The sequence below is a fragment of the Salmo salar genome, chromosome ssa02 (genome assembly GCF_905237065.1).
Source record: "Salmo salar chromosome ssa02, Ssal_v3.1, whole genome shotgun sequence".
NCBI lineage: Eukaryota > Metazoa > Chordata > Actinopteri > Salmoniformes > Salmonidae > Salmo > Salmo salar.
In genome coordinates, this window is record NC_059443.1 from 33,813,809 (window position 1) to 33,840,955 (window position 27,147).

Below are 27,147 nucleotides of genomic sequence, written 5' to 3' on the forward strand. Positions count from 1 at the left end.
TAACAATCCTGTTTACATGGACACTTTTGAAATCAGGCTACCTGATGGCACTCTGATAAATGCCGAATAAACGTTCTACCACAGCGACTGTGTTATTTTTGGGAAGCATATTTGAGTCGGAGTTGGGACATATAACGTTTGTATGTGAAAACTACTTCTAGGACACATACATTCAGTTGATCCAAACTCACTTCACTCTTGCTGAAGAGGGAGGCTCTCGGCTGGTGCTAGCACTTCCACAGATCAAAGACACTGCTGAAATGGTGTTTAAGGTGTTTACGTGTCCTAATAATTCAAAAGATTGCTCAGAAAACCAGGTGCTTTAACCCGCGTATGCATACTTCGATTTTGATAAGCAGAGTAAAGTCTATACATGGCCATTGCATAATCTGCCTACTGCCATAATCAATTTAAAATCGAATTATTTGTGTGCATGTAAACATACTCAATGAGTTGAATCAGGTGAGTTTGTCCAGGGAACAACAAAAATGTGTGTTGTCGGGGGTACTGAAGGACTGGAGGACTAGAGGACCGGGGGACTGGAGGACTAGAGGACTAGAGGACTAGAGGACCGGGGGACTGGAGGACTAGAGGACTAGAGGACCGGGGGACTGGAGGACTAGAGGACCGGGGGACTGGAGGACTAGAGGACTAGAGGACCGGGGGACTGGAGGACTGGAGGACCGGAGGACCAGAGGACCAGAGGACCAGAGGACCAGAGGACTAGAGGACTAGAGGACTAGAGGACCGGGGGACTGGAGGACTGGAGGACTGGAGGACTAGAGGACCGGGGGACTGGAGGACTAGAGGACTGGGGGACTAGAGGACTAGAGGACTAGAGGACCGGGGTACTGGAGGACTAGAGGACCGGAGGACCGGAGGACTGGAGGACCGGAGTTGGGAAACAGTGCTGTAGGCTACATCCACAGTATTGACATACTTCATAACAGCTATGGACATGAACACCAGACTTAGTTCAGACAGCAGAGAACACCAGACTTAGTTCAGACAGCAGAGAACACCAGACCTAGTTCAGACAGCAGAGAACACCAGACCTAGTTCAGACAGCAGAGAACACCAGACCTAGTTCAGACAGCAGAGAACACCAGACCTAGTTCAGACAGCAGAGAACACCAGACCTAGTTCAGACAGCAGAGAACACCAGACCTAGTTCAGACAGCAGAGAACACCAGACCTAGTTCAGACAGCAGAGAACACCAGACCTAGTTCAGACAGCAGAGAACACCAGACCTAGTTCAGACAGCAGAGAACACCAGACCTAGTTCAGACAGCAGAGAACACCAGACCTAGTTCAGACAGCAGAGAACACCAGACCTAGTTCAGACAGCAGAGAACACCAGACCTAGTTCAGACAGCAGAGAACACCAGACCTAGTTCAGACAGCAGAGAACACCAGACCTAGTTCAGACAGCAGAGAACACCAGACCTAGTTCAGACAGCAGAGAACACCAGACCTAGTTCAGACAGCAGAGAACACCAGACCTAGTTCAGACAGCAGAGAACACCAGACCTAGTTCAGACAGCAGAGAACATCAGACCTAGTTCAGACAGCAGAGAACACCAGACCTAGTTCAGACAGCAGAGAACACCAGACTTAGTTCAGACAGCAGAGAACACCAGACCTAGTTCAGACAGCAGAGAACACCAGACCTAGTTCAGACAGCAGAGAACACCAGACTTAGTTCAGACAGCAGAGAACACCAGACCTAGTTCAGACAGCAGAGAACACCAGACCTAGTTCAGACAGCAGAGAACACCAGACCTAGTTCAGACAGCAGAGAACACCAGACCTAGTTCAGACAGCAGAGAACACCAGACCTAGTTCAGACAGCAGAGAACACCAGACCTAGTTCAGACAGCAGAGAACACCAGACCTAGTTCAGACAGCAGAGAACACCAGACCTAGTTCAGACAGCAGAGAACACCAGACCTAGTTCAGACAGCAGAGAACACCAGACCTAGTTCAGACAGCAGAGAACACCAGACCTAGTTCAGACAGCAGAGAACACCAGACCTAGTTCAGACAGCAGAGAACACCAGACCTAGTTCAGACAGCAGAGAACACCAGACTTAGTTCAGACAGCAGAGAACACCAGACCTAGTTCAGACAGCAGAGAACACCAGACAGCATTCCAGTGGTTAGAACTGGGTGGCTGCTTTAATCCATGTCTCTGTTTAGTGAAGACACTATATAAAACCTCACTGAGATGAGATGTACTAATTTGGGGGGAGGGAATTGAACATGCAAGTGTACAGGCAAGTGTACAAGTGTGTGTACTTGTTTATAGAAACACTACCACCTACGCACGCACAGACAGACGGCAGGTATCCTAGTGGTTAGAGCGCTAGGCCAGTTACCGAAAGGTTGCTGGATCGAATATCCGAGCTGACGAGGTAAAAATCTGTCGTTCTGCCCCTGAACAAGGCAGTTAACCCACTGTTCCCCAGTAGACCATCATTGTAAATGATCATTTGTTCTTAACTGACTTGCCTAGTTAAACACACACACCCAGACACCCACCCAATCACACACACAGAGAAACACTCAAAACAGCCATATTACTCCACCTACAAGGTAACCCAGACGCAGTGCTTCCAAGAAACCTCCTTTCATTCCACGAGACAGTGTCACATACACACACACACCCCAGACAGACACACATTGCTATAAACATCAGCACATAACGCCACTCACTACAAACTATGGAAAAATAGCACCGTGTGTGTGTGTGTGGAGAGAGACAGGGCCTCTATCAGAGGAAGTTTCCCGACAAACTCAACAGAGAGTAACAGTGTCTCTTATGGTTCGTTGAGAGAGAGAGAGAGAGAGAGAGAGAGAGAGAGTGAGAGAGTGAGAGTGTCATTCAGAGAGCTCATACTTATCCCCCCCCACACACACACACACACACACACACACACACACACACACACACACACACTGAGATGTGCTGACCTGTCCTCCAGTCGGGCTGGGGTGGGCAGGAAGAGGGATTTAGACAGAACAAAGGACGGCCAGGCTTCAACACACAGGAAGTGATTGTAGAGGGGACAGAGTGGACATGTTACACTGCGTTACACTCAACCCTTTCCCACCTCTACCAGCACGGACCACAACCCTGATCTCAGTATGTGTGTGTCTGTGTACATACCACAAAGTCCCTGTTACACTACGTTACACTCAACCCTTTCCCACCTCTACCAGCACGGACCACAACCCTGATCTCAGTATGTGTGTGTGTGTCTGTGTACATACCACAAAGTCCCCATGAGTCAGTAGCCTGTGTGTGTGTGTGTGTGTGTGTGTGTGTGTGTGTGTGTGTGTGTGTGTGTGTGTGTGTGTGTGTGTGTGTGTGTGTGTGTGTGTGTGTGTCTTACACAGGTCATTGAAGTGGGTAAGTAATAGTTGTGTGTGGCATCAGTTTCAGAGTAAGAGACTGGGCCAGGTCAAGGAAGCTTTGATAAGAACATGCATGAGACTGTGTGTGTGTGACCGTGCAGATTCTTACAGAGCCCTCTGTCCCAGACACTGGCCCATGGCAGCCGGTCACAGAGAGAGGAGGGAACCTCCCCAGTGTTTTCCTGCCAGCGTTTCCCCAACGTTCCCCCTGCGTCACTCTTAGGTTTCCTCTTTGGTTTGCACAGTTGGTGCTCGTCAAGTCTAATGAATTAATGCAATTAAAGTCATGTGCCGACAGGGCCTGCCATCCACACGGCTCTGGCTTGGCACGTGTGTGTACGTGTGTGTGTATGCGTGTTGGGTCGGAGTTTATGTGCTGTGTGTGTGTGTGTGTGTGTGTGTGTGTGTGTGTGTACCTGGAAATGGCTCTCATTTCCATGGCTCAATATTTGCCATGGGGCACAGCCCAGCCTCTACAGGACTAATGAAGGAAACTAATCATGTCCACTGTGATCACACACAAGGACAGCTCTGAGAAGAGAGAGGAAGGGGAGGGAGAGAGAAGCTAAGGGGGAAGAAGGAGGGAAAGTGCATGGGAAATTGGGGAAGATGAGAAAGTGGGGAGAAAGTATGCGAGCGAGGCAGTGGGAAAGAAAGGAATGGGCACAGAGAGAAAGAGAGCATATGAGAGCGATAGAGAGACAGAGAAAGAGAGAGAGTTCGCGGTCCAAACAGGCTGATATTTTGAACACTCTCCAATAGAGCTTTTTACTCCATGAACTTTGACCTTATTGGGTCCCCATGGCGATGGGGTCGTACTGTAAAACCACACTCTCCACATCAGGACTGGCCTCTTGCTTTGGACCCTCGCTCTTTTCCTCCTTTATCTCTTCCTACTCCTCTCTGCTCCCTCCTTTCACCCCATCTCTCCTTTTCCTCCTGCCTCCCTCCTCCTCTGGTCCTAAACAAACCTCAATGTCAACACATAGGCCTTGGCCAAGGCACCAGGGCAATACAGAGATTGCTGGTGAGGCTTTGGGGGCTCGTTGGGGTGTTGAGGTTATTGGACCAGCGGGGTGTGTGTGTGTGTGTGTCTGCAGAGAATTGTGTTATAGCAAGTGACAGCTGATGATTACCCACCACCTAACCCCTGACCTGCTCTCTGCCCCCCCCGTACAAATTGACACATCTCCTCTCCTAAACCAGGATGGCCAGACTGACGTTGCTCATCACACACACACAGTTGTTGTTACGTCAGATGGAAAGGGGCTTTTAGAGAAGAGAGAGCTGAAAAGAGGTTTAGAATGAATGGTGAAAGAAGGACATATTGACAGAGAGATATAGGAAGACTGAAACTAGAGAGACTACACAAAGGTCTGGAGAGAGAGAGAGAGAGAGAGAGAGAGAGAGAGAGAGAGAGAGAGAGAGAGAGAGAGAGAGAGAGAGAGAGAGAGAGAGAGAGAGAGAGAGAGAGAGAGAGAGAGAGAGAGAGAGAGAGAGAGAGAGTGAAGAAACTGGAGAAAGAAATAACATGTGTTAAGCATTGCCGGGGCCGTTCCCGTGAGCAGCGGTGTACGCGGCACACTTAACGGCCCAGCTCTGGAAAAGTATACTTTACAATTCATTGCTTCCTTCTCGCAAAAATTAAAAGGTCTCCTGTTAAAAGCACAACTTGTCAAACGAAAGCAGCTTTTATTACAGAGCAAACTCCCGCCCCTGCCTCTGTCTAGGGCCTACTTCCCCACAAGCTTGTTTTATTTAGAAAAGGGATACTCCACACATGGGACCCCAGAGTGGGTAAGTGTGTGTGTGTGTGTGTGTGTGTGTGTGTGTGTGTGTGTGTGTGTGTGTGAGAGAGAGAGAGAGAAATATTGCACACACATGCGAGTGTGTAGACTCACACTGGGCGCACTTTTAACAACAGGTATCCTCAACACAACCCGTTAGAGCAGTACAACATTCTTCAGCAGAATGGCTGAACCTAATGACCTTTTGGATCCTATTGAATGTATATGCTGGAAGTGTTTCGCAGACTGGAAACCCTCCATCCGAACCAAACATTCCCAAAGGAAGCGCATTCATTCATTCATTCATTCATTCATTCATTCATTCATTCATTCATTCATTCATTCAAGGAGATTCCCTACGGCTACAGCGCAAACAGAAACTCCAGGACAAACACTGTCTCCTTCCCACATGCTAGCTAGCCGACCGGGATTCAGGGAAATAAGAGGCACATCTGTGTTTCCACCTCTGAGGGAATGGCTGCTGATGGTTATCATGGTTACCACAGCTCCCGGTCTCTCCCCGCTCTCTCTCTCTGAGTTCCCGGGAATACTGTTAATGGGATTTTAATGGGATGTGTGGACAAAACGGAATAGATGTGCCGATTTGCTCTGATAGAGGGGGAGAGAACAGCATGGGTTTAAACTCTGAACGTTTTGACAAAAAAAAGAGGACAAATAAGAAAACCAGTTGAAAAAACAATGTGAGAAAGGCCAGAGAAGGGCCTCTTAAATTCTTGCTGTGTGGACTATTTACAGATGTAGGATCTTAATTTGAGCCAGTTTGCTACAGCAGGAAAATAATCCTGCAGCAACAGGAAATGTGAATTATTATGTGGATTATAATTAATGGACTTTTTTGGGGGGTTGACACATTTTTTGTAAGGTACTGAAATTTCTAAGTAAAAATGACAAACTTCATAAGCCTTTTTAAACCTCAAATACACTACATGTTTTTACATTTCAAGAAAGTTATCCTGCAAAAGGGGATCAAATTAAGATCCTACTTTATGCATATCTATTGAATAGGAAGTCAAAGTAAGAGTCAGGGTCTTGATTGGCTGATAGATAAAGAATTCTCTTCGATTATAATCACAGTCGTGTATATCCCCCCCAAGCAGACACATTGACGGCCCTGAAAGAACTTCGTTGGACTCTATGTAAACTGGAAACCACATATCCTGAGACTGCATTTATTGTCGCTGGGGATTTTAACAAGGCTAATCTGAAAACAAGGGTCCCTAATTTTATCAGCATATCGAATGCGCGACCCTGGCTGGTAAAACCCTGGATCATTGTTACTCTAACTTCCGCGACGCATACAAAGCCCCCCCCTTCGGAAAATCTGACCACGACTCCATTTTGTTGCTCCCAGCCTATAGACAGAAACTAAAACAGGAAACGCCCGTGCTCAGGTCTGTTCAATGCTGATCCGACCAATCGGATTCCACGCTTCAAGATTGCTTCGATCACGTGGACTGGGATATGTTCCGCATGGCGTCGGACAATAACATTGATGAATTCGGTGAGCTAGTTTTTTAGCAAGTGCATCGGTGATGTTGTGTTTACCCTCGCAAGGCTGCTGGCCCAGACGGCATCCCCAGCCGCGTCCTCAGAGCATGCGCAGACCAGCTGGCTGGTGTGTTTACGGACATATTCAATCAAATCCTTATCCCAGTTTGCTGTTCCCACATGCTTCAAGAGGGCCACCATTGTTCCTGTTCCCAAGAAAGAGAAGGTAACTGAGCTAAATGACTATCGCCCCGTAGCACTCACTTCCATCATCATGAAGTGCTTTGAGAGACTAGTCAAGGACCATATCACCTCCACCCTACCTGACACCCTAGACTGACTCCAATTTGCTTACCGCCCCAATAGGTCCACAGACGACGCAATCGCAATCACACTGCCCTAACCCATCTGAACAAGAGGAATACCTATGTAAGAATGCTGTTCATCGACTACAGCTCAGCATTTAACATCATAGTACCCTCCAAACTCGTCATTAAGCTCGAGACCCTGGGTCTCGACCCCGCCCTGTGCAACTGGGTCCTGGACTTCCTGACGGGCCGCCCCCAGGTGGTGAGGGTAGGAAACAACATCTCCACCCCGCTGATCCTCAACACTGGGGCCCCACAAGGGTGCGTTCTCAGCCCTCTCCTGTACTCCCTGTTCACCCATGACTGCGTGGCCATGCACGCCTCCAACTCAGTCATCAAGTTTGCAGACGACACTACAGTGGTAGGCTTGATTACCAACAACGACGAGACGGCCTACAGGGAGGAAGCGGTTGCCCTCAGAGTGTGGTGTCAGGAAAATAACCTCACACTAAATGTCAACAAAACAAAGGAGATGATCATGGACTTCAGGAAACAGCAGAGGGAGCAGCCCCCTATCCACATCGACGGGACAGTAGTGGAGAAGGTGAAAAGGTTTAAGTTCCTCGGCGTACACATCACGGACAAACTGAAATGGTCCACCCACACAGACAGCGTGGTGAAGAAGGCGCAGCAGCGCCTCTTCAACCTCTGGAGGCTGAAGAAATTTGGCTTGTCACCAAAAACACTCACAAACCTTTACAGATGCACAATCGAGAGCATCCTGTCGGGCTGTATCACCGCCTGGAACGGCAACTGCTCCGCCCATAACCGGAAGGCTCTCCAGAGGGTAGTGAGGTCTGCACAACGCATCACCGGGGGCAAACTACCTGCCCTCCAGGACACCTACACCACCCGATGTCACAGGAAGGCCAAAAAGATCATCAAGGACAACAACCACCCGAGCCACTGCCTGTTCACCCCGCTATCATCCAGAAGGCGAGGTCAGCACAGGTGCATCAAAGCTGGGACCGAGAGACTGAAAAACAGCTTCTATCTCAAGGCCATCAGACTGTTAAACAGCCATCACTTACATTGAGTGGCTGCTGCCAACATACTGACTCAAATCTCTAGCCACTTTAATAATTAAAAATTGGATGTAATAAATGTATCTCTAGCCACTTTAAACAATGCCACTTTATATAATGTTTACATACCCTACATTACTCATCTCATATGTATATACACTGTACTCTATACTATCTACTGCATCTTGCCTATGCCGTTTGGCGATCAATCATCCACATATTTTTATGTACATCTTATTCATTCCTTTACACTTGTGTGTATTAGGTAGTTGTTGTGAAATTGTTAGATTACTTGTTAGATATTACTGCATGGTCAGACCTAGAAGCACAAGCATTAACATCTGCTAACCATGTGTATGTGACAAATAACATTTGATTTGAAGATCTAGTGGGTGGGAGACGAGCTGGATGACATCACCTCTATGGTTCGAGGCGCATCGATAACATTTTCATGACAACAGCTCTCACAACAGGTCTTGAACAAAGATGCAACATTCTCAATACAATCTCTCAACGGTCTAAAACACCCCAGTCCTACATTGGTAGAAACTTTTTGCACTATTTGCAATGTAATTTCTCAAAAGTCTCACAATAGTCCTATATTACATTTTTTTTTTAAGTCTCACACCATTTGCACAACGGTCTCAAAAACGACATTTCACTGGAGTCTCACAGAAGTCTTGCGGTTGTCTCCCGATGTCCACAAAATCTCCTGACATTCTCCCAGCATGCCGACATCTCACCATCTATATCAGCACAACCCAATCCGCTAGCTGGCCTGCCTGACTTCCCGCATGTCTAGAGCACTGTCGTCAACTCCATCATTAGCATTAACCGCGTGGGTCTAAACATAACCCATTACATAAAGCAGGACAGAAACATTAGGGAAACATTACAACACCAGGCATCACAATATTTCCAATCAATGGAGCCTGGGCCAGCCAAGAGTTCAAAAATATCACAGAGCGAAGCTGTGTTAAACACATGGAAAGCGGCAGCATTTATATGGAGTTGCTAACACGTCTACTGTAGCTCACTGCTGCCCAGAACACGATCTACAAGTTACATCCTCCTGTACTTCATAAAGTCATGGTTAAAGGCTTACACAATTTAAAGACTGTACAACCATCTACAGTATACCATCACAAACATCATCTGATGACGAATATACTGACAGACGGATGACATTGTAACATCTGTAGCACTATCTAGTGGTTGTGGACACAGACATGCAGACAGACAGTCGGACACAGACTGAAACAGTCAGACACCATGAGAAAGCTGGTATCCTCTTCTATCCCAAAGCGTGGATGCTTCCAGAAGCCCCTGGGCTCGCTCTCTGACCCCCATTACCCAGGCGATGCTGCTCCTGAGTTTATACATGCTCACACATACCATAAACACACTTACACTTGGACGAAACACACACTTTATCTCTAAGAGTCTTCACAGATGGGAGGGTGTGTTTGTATGTGAATGACATGGGGGTCTGGCATCGAAGGCCTCTCTTTTCCCTACTCAGCCCCCATTAATAAAAACACAAGCATAAAAACAGACCCAAATTCCCGCTTCCAAATACGCCTGCCTGCGCACCCCCCCTCCCACTCCCCCCTCCCTTCCAGAAAGCTGCCTGCACAAGCGTTTGGCCCCCCCCATGCCGAGCAGTGAGCCATGGGTCATATACTTTGGTCACGGCCTTGAAGACACAGTGAGGGGATGAGGAAAACTGTTCCAGGGCCTGTAGTATGAGGAGAACAGTCAATGTCTGGTCACAGGAGACACAGTGAGGGGATGAGGAAAACTGTTCCAGGGCCTGTAGTATGAGAACAGTCAATGTCTGGTGACAGGAGACACAGTGAGGGGATGAGGAAAACTGTTCCAGGGCCTGTAGTATGAGGAGAACAGTCAATGTCTGGTGACAGGAGACACAGTGAGGGGATGAGGAAAACTGTTCCAGGGCCTGTAGTATGAGGAGAACAGTCAATGTCTGGTCACAGGAGACAAAGTGAGGGGATGAGGAAAACTGTTCCAGGGCCTGTAGTATGAGGAGAACAGTCAATGTCAGGTCGTAGAAGACACGTGTCAAATAACAATCACTTCTGAGTAATAGGAGTGTAACACGTCAGCAAAAGGCTTATAATATGGGCTAATGGAACAAACCTCGTGGCCCTGTACTTGCGGTAGCTGGTAGATGACAGTAAGGATAATTGAATGGTGAGGTCTGAGGCAGCAGTAGAGGCATGTGAATGGGATGATGCTAATGGATAATAGCTGTATTGTGTGGCTGCTGACCGGAGACTGACTTGGAGGGGTAATTGGGTTTGGGCTGAGCCCTCAGATGAGCTGACCTTATAAACACACCGCCCTCCTCCTCCTCTCCATGATGGAGGGAACGAGGAAATAAAGGGAGGGAGGGAGGGAGAGACTTTCAGTGATCCACTGTTTAATAAAGTACTGCTTCAGTGAAAGTTAAGAGGGCATGTTGGTGACATGTCACTGTAGACCGGTACTGATCATTGAAATGAACCCAGTCTTCCAGGAATACAAGTTAGCATCATTCCTCTTTTATTATATTTGTGTCTCAACTACCATACACACTGTTAGCAGTTTTGATTGAACGGGGCCCAATGCCGCTCTGTCTCTAAACTGTGTGTGTGTGTGTGTGTGTGTGTGTGTGTGTGTGTGTGTGTGTGTGTGTGTGTGTGTGTGTGTGTGTGTGTGTGTGTGTGTGTGTGTGTGTGTTTGTGTGTGTGTGTGTGTCTGGTATAGGTGGCGTCCCTGTGATCCCAGGTGGGCTGTGGGGGGTTCGGAGGAAAGAAGAGAGGAGACACTCTCCTTTTCATCTCCCTTTTATCCAGGCCAATAGAGAAGAGAAGGAGAGCGAGCAGCGACATAGTTCTATCCAAGACACCTTTTGAAGCCTTTCAACTGTACTAGAGGTGCTTCCTGGCTCCCATGCACCCTAACAGGGGGGTTGGTTGGAGCCTAATTACCTTTAAGTCTGCCACAGGTAGGAGAAGGTGTGTGTGGTTTGTCTACGGTGAAGGAGGGGGGAGGTAGAGGTGTAAGTTGATCTGTTCATTTAGCCCCTTCTGCTTTCGCCTGTGTGATGTGTGCCCACACCATTCTGGAAATTCTCTCTGAGTTCATATATGTAAATTGGTTTGGATGTCCTTCTCTTTCCACGTCTCTCTCACACTCCCTAATGGGCGGTGGTTTGGTTGTGAGAGGGACATGCCTGGACAGAGCGCCTTCTCTCTCTATGTCCAAACCACACAGTTCCCTCCTCTGAAGATTTCCATTACAAACAAAACTAATTAGGGATTATTTCCGTTTACTGTTATGACGTTTGACAGTGGGAGGACAGGGGAGGCACAGATAGAGAGAGAGAGACACAGAGAGAGACAGACACCCCTCAGGTGGGCTATAAAGCCCACAGGACGTTCAGACAGACAGATATCCGTTGCCGGTGGTAAACACCAGGCAGCCCATCCACCCCTGGAGCATGGCATGGTATGGCGTGGGATGGCATGGCATGGGGATCTGGTTGATAGGTTGTTTGGAGAAGATGGGATTCAAAAAAGAGGAGGAAGAGGATGGAGGATAATTCAGATGGGAGCAAGACATGAATCAGGTAGCATCACGAAGACAATTACACTTTCAAAGACACTTGGCTGCCACCAAGTCATCATGTAGGCTATCCACTATTCAAGTAGCACTATGAATACAAATGTAAAAAAATCCAATAAATCCTGTGGTTAGCTCTATTCTGTTTATTTTGTATAAAAATAAAACTCCCTAGTCCTTAGCGATGACAAGCATACCCATAACATGATGCAGCCACCACCATGCTTCAAAATATGAAGTGTTGGATTTCCCCCAAACTTAACGCTTTGTATTCAGGACAAAGCATGTATTTCTTTGCCACATTTTTTTGCAGTTTTACTTTAGTGCCTTAAAGTAGTAAATGACCTACTGCTGTCCTCTGACCGTGGTCATGTCTTTATTCTCGTTCTCTTAGATTTAAGAGCTGGCGCCTTTGGCACTATTGATCATGCTATCCTCATTAAGAGGTTAGAAGACTTGGTTGGTCTACGAGGACAGATTCTTAGCTGGCTAACAAATTATACCTTTCCGAGCGGTATCAATTTGTTCAGCTGAGTGATAAACGTAAAGTTCCAAGGTTGGATTTGGTGTTCCTCAAGGTTCTGTGCTTGGAACCCTTTTATTTTCACTACACATGCTAGCCCTGGGTAATGTCATCTGTAAGCACAACATGCATATTCATTGCTATGCTGATGACACTCAGTTGAATTTATCAGTTAAACCAAACGATACGTCACAGTCAGCCTGCCTTGAGAAATGCATCACAGATGCATCACTCTCCCTAAATGCTTCTCATGTGATACAGTTCAGAACATTTTGTTCTGTTTTTATTTGTTTTGGTCTTCGGAAAAGTTATTTTCTCAGCTGTTCGTGCACACACACACACACACACCTTTTCTCTCAAGGCAAGCCGAAGTCTACGCCAATTTGTCGGTGATTGAAGAATCCCTACTGTTGACCAATGAAGTGTTTGTTGTCATTCAACGAGACAAATCGTTTTCATTCACATTTCTTCACTTGGGAAATACTGCACCAAACATCTTAGTTAGATGTAAAATTGTGCGACTAAGAATTGCAGGTTTATTGAGTTATCTAAGAATAATTCTGACTATTTTGAGGAAGTGTATACTGACTATGGGCTCTCAACATAGACAAATAGTACTATTGCTGCTTTTTTCTCATTTTTCAAGCAAAGGTCTTTTAAGGGAGTATGCAAGCACACTCTTTCGGTTCGCCTAGCCGTGTCCCGAACCGAAGCATGCGGAATGCTTAACTTCTCTAGTGTAGGGGGCAGTATTTTGACGTCCGGATGAAAGGCGTGCCCAAATTAAACTGCCTGCTACTCAGGCTCAGAAGGTAGGATATGCATATTATTAGTATATTTGGATAGAAAACACTCTGACGTTTCTAAAACTGTTTGAATGATGTCTGTGAGTATAACAGAACTCATATGGCAGGCAAAAACCTGAGAACAATCCAACCAGGAAGTGGGAAATCTGAGGCTTGTAGTTTTCAAGTGAATCCCTATCCAATTTGTAGTGTTAACGGGGTCATGTTGCACTTCCTAAGGCTTCCACTAGATGTCAACAGTCTTTAGAACAGTCTTTGTTTCATGCTTCTACTGTGAATATGGAGCGAACAAGAGGGCCTGGAGTCAGATGACTGAGAAAATGACATGAGCTCAGAGGCGCGCGCTCCCGTGTGAGTTAGCTGTGTTTCTTTTCTTTTCTGAAGACATTGGAATTGTCCTGTTGGAATATTACTGAAGATTTGTTAAAAACGTCCTAAAGATTGATGCTATATATCGTTTGATATATTTCTACGAACGTAAATAGAACTTTTTTTGACTTTTCGTCATGACATTTGCGCGCACTTCCTGCATTTGGAGTAGTGGACTGAATGCGCAAACAAAAGGAGGTATTTGGACATAAATGATGGACTTTATCGAACAAAACAAACATTTATTGTGGACCTGGGATTCCTGGGAGTGCATTCTGATGAAGATCATCAAAGGTAAGTGAATATTTTTTGAGTTTTGTTGACTCCACAAAATGGCAGGTTTGGTTTCTTGTCTGAACACAGTACTCAGATTATTGCAAAATTTGCTTTCGCCGTAAAGCTTTTTTGAAATCTAACACAGTGGTTGCATTAAGGAGAAGTGTATCTATAATTCTTTAAATAACTGTTGAATATTTTATCAACGTTTATGATGAGTATTTCTGTAAATTGATGTGCTCATTCACCGGAAGTTTTGCGAGGCAAACCATTTCTGAACATTACACGCCAATGTAAAATGGGGTTTTTGGATATAAATATGAACTTTATCGAGCAAAACATACATGTATTGTGTAACATGAAGTCCTATGAGTGCCATCTGATGAAGATCATCAAAGGTTAGTGATTCATTTTAGCTGTATTTCTGGTTTTTGTGACGCCTCTACTTGCTTGGAAAATGGCTGTGTGGTTTTTCTTGTCTAGGCGCTGTCCTAACATAATCTAATGTTATGCTTTTGCCGTAAAGCCTTTTTGAAATCGGACAATGTGGTTGGATTAACGAGAAGTGTATCTTTAAAATGGGATATAATAGTTGTATGTTTGAGAAATTTGAATTATGAGATTTTTGTTGTTTTGAATTTGACGCCCTGCTATTTCACTGGCTGTTGAATAGTGTGTCCCACATACCCCAGAGAGGTTAAGTCATATACATGAAAAGCCATCACATGGCCTAGCCAATACAACTCTGAATCATGGTGTAACCACTTCACAGAATCTTACCTCAGTGTGTTGAGTGGTGGTCTGTGTGGTATTCTCTCTCATTAGGGTTAACAGCGGAAATGCACATATTTTGTTTGTTTGTTTTTCCTCTGTGTTTTTGGTCTGGTTCTTTTAATTGGCTTGCGGAATGGATTTTTAATTGCACTGCATCCCTTTTGTGTGCACGTGACAGGCATTTTATCTAGCGGTCTGAAAAAATGCATGTTGTTCAATTGTATCTGGGTGTGATCGAGCGTATTGATGTAAATGCATGTGCCCAGAGTATGTGTGTGGGCTTTATGTAGAGGAAGTGTATGTGTGTCTGAAAAGGCACATGGACTGCCGACACAACACACACACCACATCTGCTCACGTCTAACCACTCATGTTTAGTGCTCTTCAAAGCCATCCAACTTCGTCTTAGAAAAGACAAACATGGATTTGTGCTCAATTCAAACCAGTAGTGTCTAAGTGGAGAGAGCAGTGCAGTGTGTGCAACAGTCTCCTCTCACATTCATCAGCTACAGAAGGAGCTGTCAGTCTGTTGCATTCATTTATTCAATTAAGTATATTTCCTCAACATGGACATTTAATGCGGAATTCCCTTCCGTCTGTCTATGACTTATGATTGTTTATCTCAGACACACACACCCACACAATGGGTCAAGACAAATTATGTTTGGAAATCAAACCGAGAAAAACGTCCCGTTCTGAGGGTGGAAAGAAAAAAAAGCCCTTTTCCTCTTCAGTTACAGCAGTCAGTCCAACTACAGTTTTAATTCATTCGATTAAAAAACTATTTGGAGCACCCCCCCCCCAAAATCTCAACTTTGATAATGACCAGAAAAATTGCAATTCGCCAGCTATTACAGCCAATCAGGGAGGGAGGGAGGAGTAGAACCAGATGGAAGAGAGGAAAGAGAGGAAAGAGAGAGAGAGAGAGAGGAAAGAGAGAGAGAGAGAGAGGAAAGACAGAGAGAGAGGAAAGAGAGAGCGAGAGAAAGAGAGAGAGAGAGAGAGAGAGAGAGATCGAACAGAGCTTGAGCTCAGTGTGAGCCTAATATGAGACCAGCATCAGCACGATCTGAACACAGCATAAGAACAGCCCCAGCAGACATGAGACCAGTCATATACAGTACGAGCTAAAGGAGGGTGAATCACAAGCTAAGGATGAGCTTTCCACACCCAGGGTCTGAGTTTGTATGTGTCCATCCCTTGACGTACCTGTCTTAGACTTGACTTTCTTGGACGGCTGTTTCTTTTTGATAAACTTGGCGGCAGACTCCTGTTGCAGGGGTGGCTCCTCCAGGTCCGCAACAGCCTCCGCGATTGGCTCACAGCCCCCTGAGTTACAGGAAGAAGAGCATGATCAACAGCTAATCACTGAGACTGAATCCTATCATGAGATATACAATGAGTGCACAAAACATTATTTACATGATGCTCTTTCCATGACAGACTGACCAGGTGAATCCAAGTGAAAGACTTGATCCATTATTGATGTCACTTGCTAAATCCACTTCAATTAGCTTAGATGAAGGGGATTATTAAGCCTTGAGACATCAAATCAAATGTATTTATAAAATACCTTTTTACATCAGCAGATGTCACAAAGTGCTTATACAGGAACCCAGCCTAAAAACCCAAAACAGCAAGCAATGCAGATGTAGAAGCACAGAGGCTAGGAAAAACTCCCTAGAAAGGCAGGAACCTAGGAAGTAACCTAGAGAGGAACTAGGCTCTGAGCGGTGGCCAGGCAGAGACAGGGCCAGGTTCATCACTCCAGTGCCTTGCCATTCACCTTCGCACTTCTGGGCCAGACTACACTCAATCATAGGACCTACTGAAGAGATGAGTCTTCAATAAAGACTTAAAGGTCGAGACCAAGTCTGTATCTCTCACATGGATAGGCAGACCATTCCATAAAAATATAGCTTTATAGGAGAAATCCCTGCCTCCAGCTGTTGCCTGAGAAATTCTAGAGACAATAAGGAGGCCTGCGTCTTGTGACCGTAGAGTACGTGTAGGTATGTACAGCAGGACCAAATCGAAGCGATAGGTAGGAGCAAGCCCATGTAATGCTTGATAGGTTAGCAGTAAAACCTTCAAATCAACCCTAGCCTTAACAGGAAGCCAGTGTAGAGAGGCTAGCACTGGAGTAATATGATCAAATGTTTTGGTTCTAGTCAAGATTCTATCAGATGTAATTAGCACTAACTGAAGTTCATTTCGTGCTTTAGCTGGGTAGCCGGAGTAGAGCATTGCAGTAATCTAATCTAGAAGTGACAAAAGCATTTCAGATTTTTGCAATGTTACTAAGATGGAAAAAAGCTGCCCTTGAAATATTATTGATATGTTTGTCAAAAGAGAGATCAGGGTCCAGAGTAATGCTGAGGTCCTTCACAGTTTTATTTGAGACAACTATACAACCATCAAGATTAATTGTCAGATCAAAACAGCAGATCTCTTTGTTTCTTGGAACCTAGAACTAGCATCTATGTATTGAATTTAAAGTAAAACATTTGCCGCCATCCACTTCCTTATGTCTGAAACACAGGCTTTCAGGGTAGACAATTTTGCGGCTTCACCATGTTTAATCAAAATATACAGCTACAGTAATTGTCGTCCACATAGCAGTAAAAGTTTAAACTTGTTTTTCCAAATGACATCACCAAGAGGTAAAATATATAGTGAAAACAATAGTGGTCCTAAAACGGAATCTTGAGGAACACCGAAACTTACCATTGATTTGTCAGAGGACAAACCATCCAGACACAAACTGATGTCTTTCCGGCAGATCTAAACCAGGTAAAAACTTGTCCGTGTAGACCAAATTTGGGTTTCCAATCTCTCCAGAATGTGGTGATTGATGGTGTCAAAAGCGGCACTAAGGTCTAGGAGCACGAGGACAGATGCAGAGCCTTGGTCTGACGCCATTAAAAGGTAATTTACCACCTTCACGAGTGCATTCTCAGTGCTATGATTGGGTCTAAACCCAGACTGGAGAGTTTTGTATACATTATTTGTCTTCAAATATTTTTGAGGGGAATGGGAGATTCGATATAGGCCGAGAGTTTAAAAACATTTCTGGGACGAGGTTTAGCTTTTTCAAGAGAGGCTTTATTGCTGCCACTTTTAGTGAGTTTGGTACACATCCGGAAGAGGGGGAACCGTTTATTTTGTTCAACATAGAAGGGCCAAGCACAGGAAGTTGCTCTTTTAGTAGTTTAGTTGGAATAGGGTCCAGTAGGTAGCTGGAAGGTTTAGAGGCCATTACTATTTTCTTGAATGTGTGGAAAGATACAGGATTAAAAAAAAACTTGAGTGTCTCCAATGATCCTAGGTCCTGGCAGTTCTGTGTAGACTCAGGACAGCTGAGTTTTGTAGAAATATACAGATTCAAAGACGAGTCCGTAATTTGCTTTATAATGATTATGATCTTGTGTATGTGTGGATTGTGTACGTGTGTCAATGAGGGTGAATGGGCAAGACAAAATATTTAAGTGCCTTTGAATGGGGTATGGCAGGCAGTATGTGCCAGGCACACCGGTTTGAGTGTGTCAAGAACTGCAACGCTGCTGAGTTTTTCACGCTTAACAGTTTCCTGTGTGTATCAAGAATGGTCCACCACCTAAAGGACATCCAGCCAACTTGACACAACTGTGGGGAGCATTGGAGTCAACATGGGCCAGCATCCCAGTGGAACGCTTTCAACACCTTGTAGTCCGTACCCCGATGAATTGAGGCTGTTCTGAGGGCAAAAGGGGGTGCAACTCAATATTAGGAAGGTGTTCCTAATGTTTTGTACACTAAATGTACATACACAACTCCAACCTGTGTGTAAAATCTTTCTCTGGAGCATCAATTTAGGATTTGGCCGTAACATGTATCAAATGTGTAATAAAACTGCTTATCTTTAGCTGCCCTTTTTCAAGTGACAAAGTCTCAGTAATTGTCAGATGTGGTTATGTAAGAACTTCATCTTCTACCAGGGCCTACAAATGTCAATATAATTGTGTGCGTGTATGGAATGTGGACATGTAGGTGTTGCCTATGTGTTGTGTGCGCTGGGGGTGTCAGAGTGAGACCCCCTCTAAGAGTATCTATCGCCTCTTCAATACCAAGGATGAACGGGAATTAGGGACCTCCTAGGGTCTATGAGTCAGACCCCTTGTCTCTCCCTCTCGCCTCTCCTCTCCGCTCTACCTTCTCCACCTCTCCGTCTAACCCCCAATCCCAAGGGCTTGTTTAATTTTCATGCCACTTTCATTTTACATCCTCAAAACACACCGCCTGAGCTGGTGGTGGTGTGTGTGAACGTGTGTGTGTTAGTCTGGGTATGTGGTTAAGTGTGCAAGCGTTCATATGCGTGTGTGTGTGTATTTAAAATGTCCTCTTGGCAGATGACCCTAATCCCTGTCTAATGTTTTATCCTATGCTATAAAGCCAATCTTGTTCTGTTTAGTGAGGCCAATTGGCTGAGATGGCCCATGGGGTTACTCCGAGCTGAAAGGCAACAGGCAGCCTCCGTTTTTTTTTTTACCTCTTCCTGGCCATGGGCTTGTTTGAAATTGGATACGCCAGCCTTTAATTGGGCAGGTGTTTTTCTAAGCTTGTCTTTTTGAGCTGTCTTGCAATTTTGGACAGTGGCGGTATGTGTGAACAAGTGTAGTGTGTGTGTGCAGAGAGAGAGGGGTCGTATGTGGGGACAAGGGTAGTGTGTGTGTGTGTGTGTGTGTGTGTGTGTGTGTGTGTGTGTGTGTGTGTGTGTGTGTGTGTGTGTGTGTGTGTGTGTGTGTGTGTGTGTGCGCGTCTTAACCTCTGCCCAGCCATACATCAACACATGTTAAGGAAAGGGCCCCCACCTCTGGACCACCTTTAGCCTGAAACGGAGCTCTTTAGTTGGGGAGACAAGCCAGGCAGCCCTCTCTCAGACTGTAGTATGGAGCTGCACACTGTCACATATACTGGGATATGAAAGATGTTTTGGTCTGGGAGACCGGGTTAGTTATGGTCCAAACTGCTGTACTGTCTGTATGTGGTCGAGTTTGGTCTCTTCCAGTAAGGCGTGTGATTGTAGTTAGAAGAGCAAATAGATAGGATGGAACTGCTAGAACGGTTGGTCGCGGTTTAGTTTGGTCTCTGTTCTAAAGCGGTTGGTCGCGGTTTAGTTTGGTCTCTGTTCTAAAGCGATTGGTCGCGGTTTAGTTTGGTCTCTGTTCTAAACCGGTTGGTCGCGGTTTAGTTTGGTCTCTGTTCTAAACCGGTTGGTCGTGGTTTAGTTTGGTCTCCGTTCTAAAACGGTTGGTCGTGGTTTGGTCAACATTATGCTCAATTCCCTACTGGACCGTTGTTGCTGTTCAATTTCAGTAGACCATTTTATTTTATGGCTACATCTATGGAACCATTTGGTTGTGGTCAAAAGAACTAGAGCATGCACCAATCCACCGTTGGTTGTGGTCAAAAGAACTAGAGCATGCACCAATCCACCGTTGGTTGTGGTCAAAAGAACTAGAGCATGCACCAAACCACCGTTGGTTGTGGTCAAAAGAACTAGAGCATGCACCAAACCACCGTTGGTTGTGGTCAAAAGAACTAGAGCATGCACCAAACCACCGTTGGTTGTGGTCAAAAGAACTAGAGCATGCACCAATCCACCGTTGGTTGTGGTCAAAAGAACTAGAGCATGCACCAAACCACCGTTGGTTGTGGTCAAAAGAACTAGAGCATGCACCAAACCACCGTTGGTTGTGGTCAAAAGAACTAGAGCATGCACCAAACCACCGTTGGTTGTGGTCAAAAGAACTAGAGCATGCACCAATCCACCGTTGGTTGTGGTCAAAAGAACTAGAGCATGCACCAATCCACCGTTGGTTGTGGTCAAAAGAACTAGAGCATGCACCAAACCACCGTTGGTTGTGGTCAAAAGAACTAGAGCATGCACCAAACCACCGTTGGTTGTGGTTTGAATGTGTTAGACCGTTATGTAGTGTAGTGGTTCAGAAAATCATTTGGTTGTGGTTTGGTCTCAAATCTTGCAGATTGTTTGCTTGTGATATGATCTCTAGAAGCCCCTCTTTCTCCCCAGCACAAAAGTGCACTTCCTGGTTATGAAGTCAAAAATCAAACAGCTGTAAATCAAACAGACACCTGATCTACCTTTAGAGTCTAAACCTGTCCCAACTACAAAGTCAACACCAAGGATTTTCTCTCTACTCTTTATGATGTCAACATTGTAAAAGTCAGGAGAGGAGGGAGATCGTTGGAAAGACACTGGGTTTTATGGTTATACTGTTGAGCAATGAGAGAGATATGGCCACACACTGACACATTGCCAAATTTGATAATGCACACACACACGCACGCACCCAGAAAGAGAGAGTGAGGCAGATGGACATACTGAGACAGCACTCTCTAAATGGGGTTTAGCCAAGGAATTCCTAACCGCTTTAAGTAGTTGAGCATTAAGTAGTGCTTTAGCTAGCAGAGAAGACCCCATTCATTCAGTGACAGTAGCCCTGCTCTCAACTTCAACATCTATTTCCTCTCCCCTCTCTTTAAGTCCTACTGGAATAGATCTTCTAACCACAAGGCATAACTGAAATCCTCCCAAAACAGCTGAGAAAGGAGGCTTCAAGCACAAGACAAGATACATCTGTTTACGCTGTCAGAAATTGCTCCCAAAGACAGATTCGGATATAGGAACAAAGGTATTCTCAGTGGACTTGGAACTTGGAAGGGGGGGGTATATTTTAGGACTGAAAAGCTTCAATTTCTAGAGTGTTAATTAGAGACGTTGATAGGAGAGGAGACTGGGAGAGAACACACACTTAAATACATGTACAGAATACAGTTAGACACAACAACTCCCCACATCCCCCACCATGCACGCACACGCACGCACGCACGCACACACCTCAAAGCCTGCTTGCATAACATCCCGTCAACAACCCTTCACCCCAGTAGTACATCAATCACATTCCCCTGGCATTCACTTTATCACAACATATGGTTTTTCTCCACTGCAAATATATTCAGAGGGGGGACGTTCAAGATCTCCGAACTGTTGCAAAAACGCCTGGTTCCAGCCGAGTAGCTAATGTATTCAACACATAGCAGGGAGAGGGGAGTTTGACTAGTTTAGAGAGAGAGACCACAGCAGAACCCGAAACAGAGCTGAGACAGAGCTGCATTTTCCTGACAAAATGTAAAAAATATTAAACAATTAAGAGAGTGTAATTTCACCAAATTTAAAACCCTTATTCAAGGTTTCAAAGACCTCTCTGATGAGGATAGGCTACCTGTCCTGTTGGGGGAGGACGCAGACAGCTGTGGATTGGCAGCAAACTACATTGCTGCCTGCCATTAGAAGAGGGACGTGTCTGACAGACCAACCAACCTGCACATGTCCTCTATGCCTCTGTTATTGTTCAACATATGGTTATTTTGACCCTTGATTATTGTTGTTACTCTTGTCCCGTTGACAATATTGATTAATATTATAAATCTCCAAAGTAAGCTTTGGCAATATGTACATTGTTATGTCATGCCAATAAAGCTAATTGAATTGAGAGAGAGAGAGAAAAAGAGAGAGGGAGAAAGAAAGAATAAAAGTCAGAGAGAGAGAGAGAACGAAAGACAGGGTGATATTTGAAAAGAAAAGAAACCTTAACCTGACAACAAATGAGATATTGGCAAAACAAACTAACAGTAAATATAAATAAACATATCTAGCAATGGCACAATGAAGTCACAGTCAATTGTGTGGCGACAACGGTTTCTCAGAATCGTAGAGAAAGAGCAAAACAGAGCAAAAGGAGAGAAAGAAAAAGAGATAGAAAGAAGGAGAAAGCAAGAAAGAGAGAAAGAAGGAGTGAGAGGAAGATAGAAAGAGAGCGAGAGAGAAAGTGAGAAAGATGAAGAGCGAGAGAAAAGGACAGAGAAAGAAAGAAAGAGTGAGAGTGAGAGAGGGCATGTATAGGTTCTCTGACTAATGTGAAAACATGATGGGGGTTGGATGTGTTCCCTAAAGGAGACTTGTTCCCCAGCCTGTGTTTTTCCTGCCCAGTGTGGAGTGGAGACTGGAAGTTCCATATAAAATGTGATAAATCATGAAGTGGAACTGTGGTGTGTGTGTGTGTGTGTGTGTGTGTGTAGACGCAGAGGTATCAATCTTCTTCTGTGGTGGGAGAGAGAAGATACAGTTGAAGTCGGAAGTTTACATACACTTAGGTTGGAGTCATTAAAACTTGTTGTTCAACCACTCCACACATTTCTTGTTAACAAACTATAGTTTTGGCAAGTAGGTTAGGACATCTACTTTGTGCATGACACAAGTCATTTTTCCAAGAATTGTTTACAGACAGATTATTTCACTGTATCACAATTCCAGTGGGTCAGAAGTCTACATACACTTAGTTGACTGTGCCTTTAAACAACTTGGAAAATTCCAGAAAATGATGTCATGGCTTTAGAAGCTTCTGATAGGCTAATTGACAACATTTGAGTCAATTGGAGGTGTACCTGTGGATGTATTTCAAGGCCTACCTTCAAACTCAGTGCCAATTTGCTTGACATCATGGGAAAATCAAAAGAAATCAGCCAAGACCTCAGGAAAAAAAAATGGTAGACCTCCGCAAGTTTGGTTCAACCTTGGGAGCAATTTCCAAACACCTGAAGGTACCACGTTCATCTATACAAACAATATGCTTTACTGTTGGCATGACACAGGACTGATGGCAGCACTCACCTTGTCTTCTCCGGACAAGCTTTTTTCCGGATGCCCCAAACAATCGGAAAGAGGATTCATCAGAGAAAATGACTTTACCCCAGTCCTCAGCAGTCCAATCCTTGTACCTTTTGCAGAATATCAGTCTGTCCCTGATGTTTTTCCTGGAGAGAAGTGGCTTCTTTGCTGCCCTTCTTGACACCAGGCCATCCTCCAAAAGTTTTCGCCTCACTGTGCATGCAGATGCACTCACACCTGACTGCTGCCATTCCTGAGCAAGCTCTGTACTCGTGGTGCCCCGATCCCGCAGCTGAATCAACTTTAGGAGACGGTCCTGGCGCTTGTTGGACTTTCATGGGCGCCCTGAAGCCTTCTTCACAACAACTGAACCGCTCACCTTGAAGTTCTTGATGATCCGATAAATGGTTGATTTAGGTGCAATCTTACTTGCAGAGGAAGAACAATGATTCCAAGCTCCACCCTCCTTTTGAAGCTTCCAGTCTGTTATTCAAACTCAATCAGCATGACAGAGTGATCTCCAGCCTTGTCCTCGTCAATACTCACACCTTTGTTAACGAGAGAATCACTGACATGATGTCAGCTGGTCCTTTTGTGGCAGGGCTGAAATGCAGTGGAAATGTTTTTTGGGGGATTCAGGTCATTTGCATGGCAAAGAGGGACTTTGCAATTAATTGCAATTCATCTGATCACTCTTCATAACATTCTGGAGTATATGCAAATTGCCATCATACAAACTGAGGCAGGACACTTTGTGAAAATGAATATTTGTGTCATTCTCAAAACTTTTGGTCACGACTGTATTTGGCTAAGGTGTATGTAAACTTCCGACTTCAACTGTATGTATAAACACATGCATGCATACACACAGAAATAGATGTACAGTGAAAACACACAAAACAAGAAGGCCACAACATCTAGTTCATTCTATGATGAACCTCAAGTAGAGAGACCTCAAGCTATGCTTACTGACAGACATGGATAGAGTAAACAAGAGAGACAGAGAGATACAAGGGAGAGAGCAACATTACACCCACAACACCAAATCCACACCCATATTGTAAAGCAGCCCAACATTTGACCTAATGACAGAGCAAAGCTAACGGTTCTGAGTAATGAAGGCCATGTGATAAACAGTACTGACTGAACTGATACCATCAGGTGCTGCTGACAGGGTCTATGTGTGCACGTGTTAGTGTGTGTGTGTGAAAGAGAGCAAGGGCCAAGAGCAGCTGTTACAACCAGAGTCTCAGCAGGCCGCCCAGGTGATGTCATCAGAGCGAGACACAGGGTCAGGTGAGGAAAGGGTGAGCTGGAGAGATGAGGAGAACGACAGGAGTCGGAGACAGGAATCTACACATGTACCGGAGACAGGAATCTACACATTTTACAAGTATGTGTGTGTGTCATAAGAGAGAAAATATTCTGTATATCCTTCAGGCACAAATATAAGCACAAATAGGCTATATCAGGGAGTACAGTACATTTGTGTCTGTGTACTGTATGTGTTTTTTCAACTGTCAGGTCCCACACAGTATTGGTAGTGGGAAGTTAAAAAAAACTAAAAATCCCATCCATCCATCCACTTTAATGCAATGCCTGGAATAGGGTGTACTGCAAGGCCATGAAGTGGGGCTTGTGTGTGTGTGTGTGTGCGTGCGTGCGTGCCCAGTCTCCGTGGGAGACTGTTGCCGCCGGTGCTGTTGGAAACGTAAACAACTTTTGCGTTTACAGTCGATTGAAAAAGCAACATCTTTGGGGTTTGTAACAAATGACTGTTTACATAAAGAGTGACAGGGCTTTGGTCATACAGGAGTCGCCGGACTCTCTCGCTCTGTGTGTGTGTGTGTGTGTGTGTGTGTGTTTTGGCAGCAGAACAACAGTGAAAGGAAAGAGACCGGACGACATGGATCCTGTCCACTCAATACTCTTGCACACACACACACACCACAGTTCTGCATCAGGTCGGATACACACCAAAAAATAAATATATATATATATATCAGCTGGTGGGTGGAATGAAAACATTGGGCTCACGGATCAGAACAATTATATTGCTGGTCAGAAACGTTTTAAATCCAGATAATAGGGACTACACTTTTTACAAACCCAGGAGCTTGTTGTGTTACATCGTGTTGAGAATTTCATTCTGTGAGCGGCGAGGCTTCCAGCCATAAATGTATTGAGAGAGTGTGGAGCAGGGACGTATTGAGAGAGTGTGGAGCAGGGACGTATTGAGAGAGTGTGGAGCAGGGACGTATTGAGAGAGTGTGGAGCAGGGACGTATTGAGAGAGTGTGGAGCAGGGACGTATTGAGAGAGCGTGGAGCAGGGACGTATTGAGAGAGCGTGCAGCAGGGACGTATTGAGAGAGTGTGCAGCAGGGACGTATTGAGAGAGCGTGCAGCAGGGACGTATTGAGAGAGCGTGCAGCAGGGACGTATTGAGAGAGTGTGGAGCAGGGACGTATTGAGAGAGTGTGGAGCAGGGACGTATTGAGAGAGTGTGGAGTAGGGACGTATTGAGAGAGTGTGGAGCAGGGACGTATTGAGAGAGCGTGGAGCAGGGACGTATTGAGAGAGCGTGCAGCAGGGACGTATTGAGAGAGCGTGGAGCAGGGACGTATTGAGAGAGCGTGCAGCAGGGACGTATTGAGAGAGCGTGCAGCAGGGACGTATTGAGAGAGCGTGGAGCAGGGACGTATTGAGAGAGTGCGGAGCAGGGACGTATTGAGAGAGTGCGCAGCAGGGACGTATTGAGAGAGTGCGGAGCAGGGACGTATTGAGAGAGTGCGGAGCAGGGACGTATTGAGAGAGTGCGGAGCAGGGACGTATTGAGAGAGTGCGGAGCAGGGACGTATTGAGAGAGTGCGCAGCAGGGACGTATTGAGAGAGTGCGGAGCAGGGACGATGAGAGAGTGCGCAGCAGGGACGTATTGAGAGAGTGCGGAGCAGGGACGTATTGAGAGAGTGCGCAGCAGGGACGTATTGAGAGAGTGCGGAGCAGGGACGTATTGAGAGAGTGCGGAGCAGGGACGTATTGAGAGAGTGCGGAGCAGGGACGTATTGAGAGAGTGCGCAGCAGGGACGTATTGAGAGAGTGCGGAGCAGGGACGTATTGAGAGAGTGCGGAGCAGGGACGTATTGAGAGAGTGCGGAGCAGGGACGTATTGAGAGAGTGCGGAGCAGGGACGTATTGAGAGAGTGTGCAGCAGGGACGTATTGAGAGAGTGTGCAGCAGGGACGTATTGAGAGAGTGTGCAGCAGGGACGTATTGAGAGAGTGTGCAGCAGGGACGTATTGAGAGAGTGTGCAGCAGGGACGTATTGAGAGAGTGTGGAGCAGGGACGTATTGAGAGAGTGTGGAGCAGGGACGTATTGGGAGAGTGTGCAGCAGGGAACTGTCCATTATTTATGTGGTGCTGAAACATTCTAATTCGTCTAGGTGCAGAGCTTTTGTTCCCTCCCCCCACGTGAGAATAGGCAATGCCAAGTTGACTTTCTCTGGCTAGCCTAGCTCACGCGAAAATGGGTAACATAGGCCTAAGTGGAGAAATAAAAAGAAAGGTTATGATGGGGGAATAGGCTACACCATCGTGGAAACAGGTGCTGCGTGAGTGAAATCCCCGGTTCGTAAAGACAACAACCCGGTAGATAGATACACAGCCGGCAAAAAGTGCAAGCAGGTATTTGTTTATGATAATTCAATTAAATATCAGTTCATTATTAGCCTACATTAATTCACACTTTTGTTTATTTAGACGATACGCAGGCCAGATAAAGTGTAAACCGGTGCGGCTAGTAAAAATTTGAATATGCATATAATAGCCTATTAAATAAATGTAGCCTATTTCTGCAGCCTACTGTGCATTTGGAAAGTATTCAGACCCCTTCACTTTTTCCACATTTTGTTACGTTACAGCCTTATTCTAAAAT

General features: G+C 45.4%; 1 protein-coding gene across 3 annotated transcripts in view; it reads right to left on the bottom strand.

The window, feature by feature from the left end:
- LOC106581206 (protein PTHB1) overlaps positions 1 to 27,147 on the bottom strand; it is a 200,779-nt gene that overhangs the window by 63,168 nt on the left and 110,464 nt on the right. For all 3 annotated transcript variants that reach the window (XM_045702702.1, XM_014163124.2, XM_014163115.2), the window contains one exon: positions 15,692 to 15,811. In XM_045702702.1, the coding sequence (XP_045558658.1) occupies positions 15,692 to 15,811 (120 nt within the window). The remainder of the gene's footprint in view (positions 1 to 15,691; positions 15,812 to 27,147) is intronic.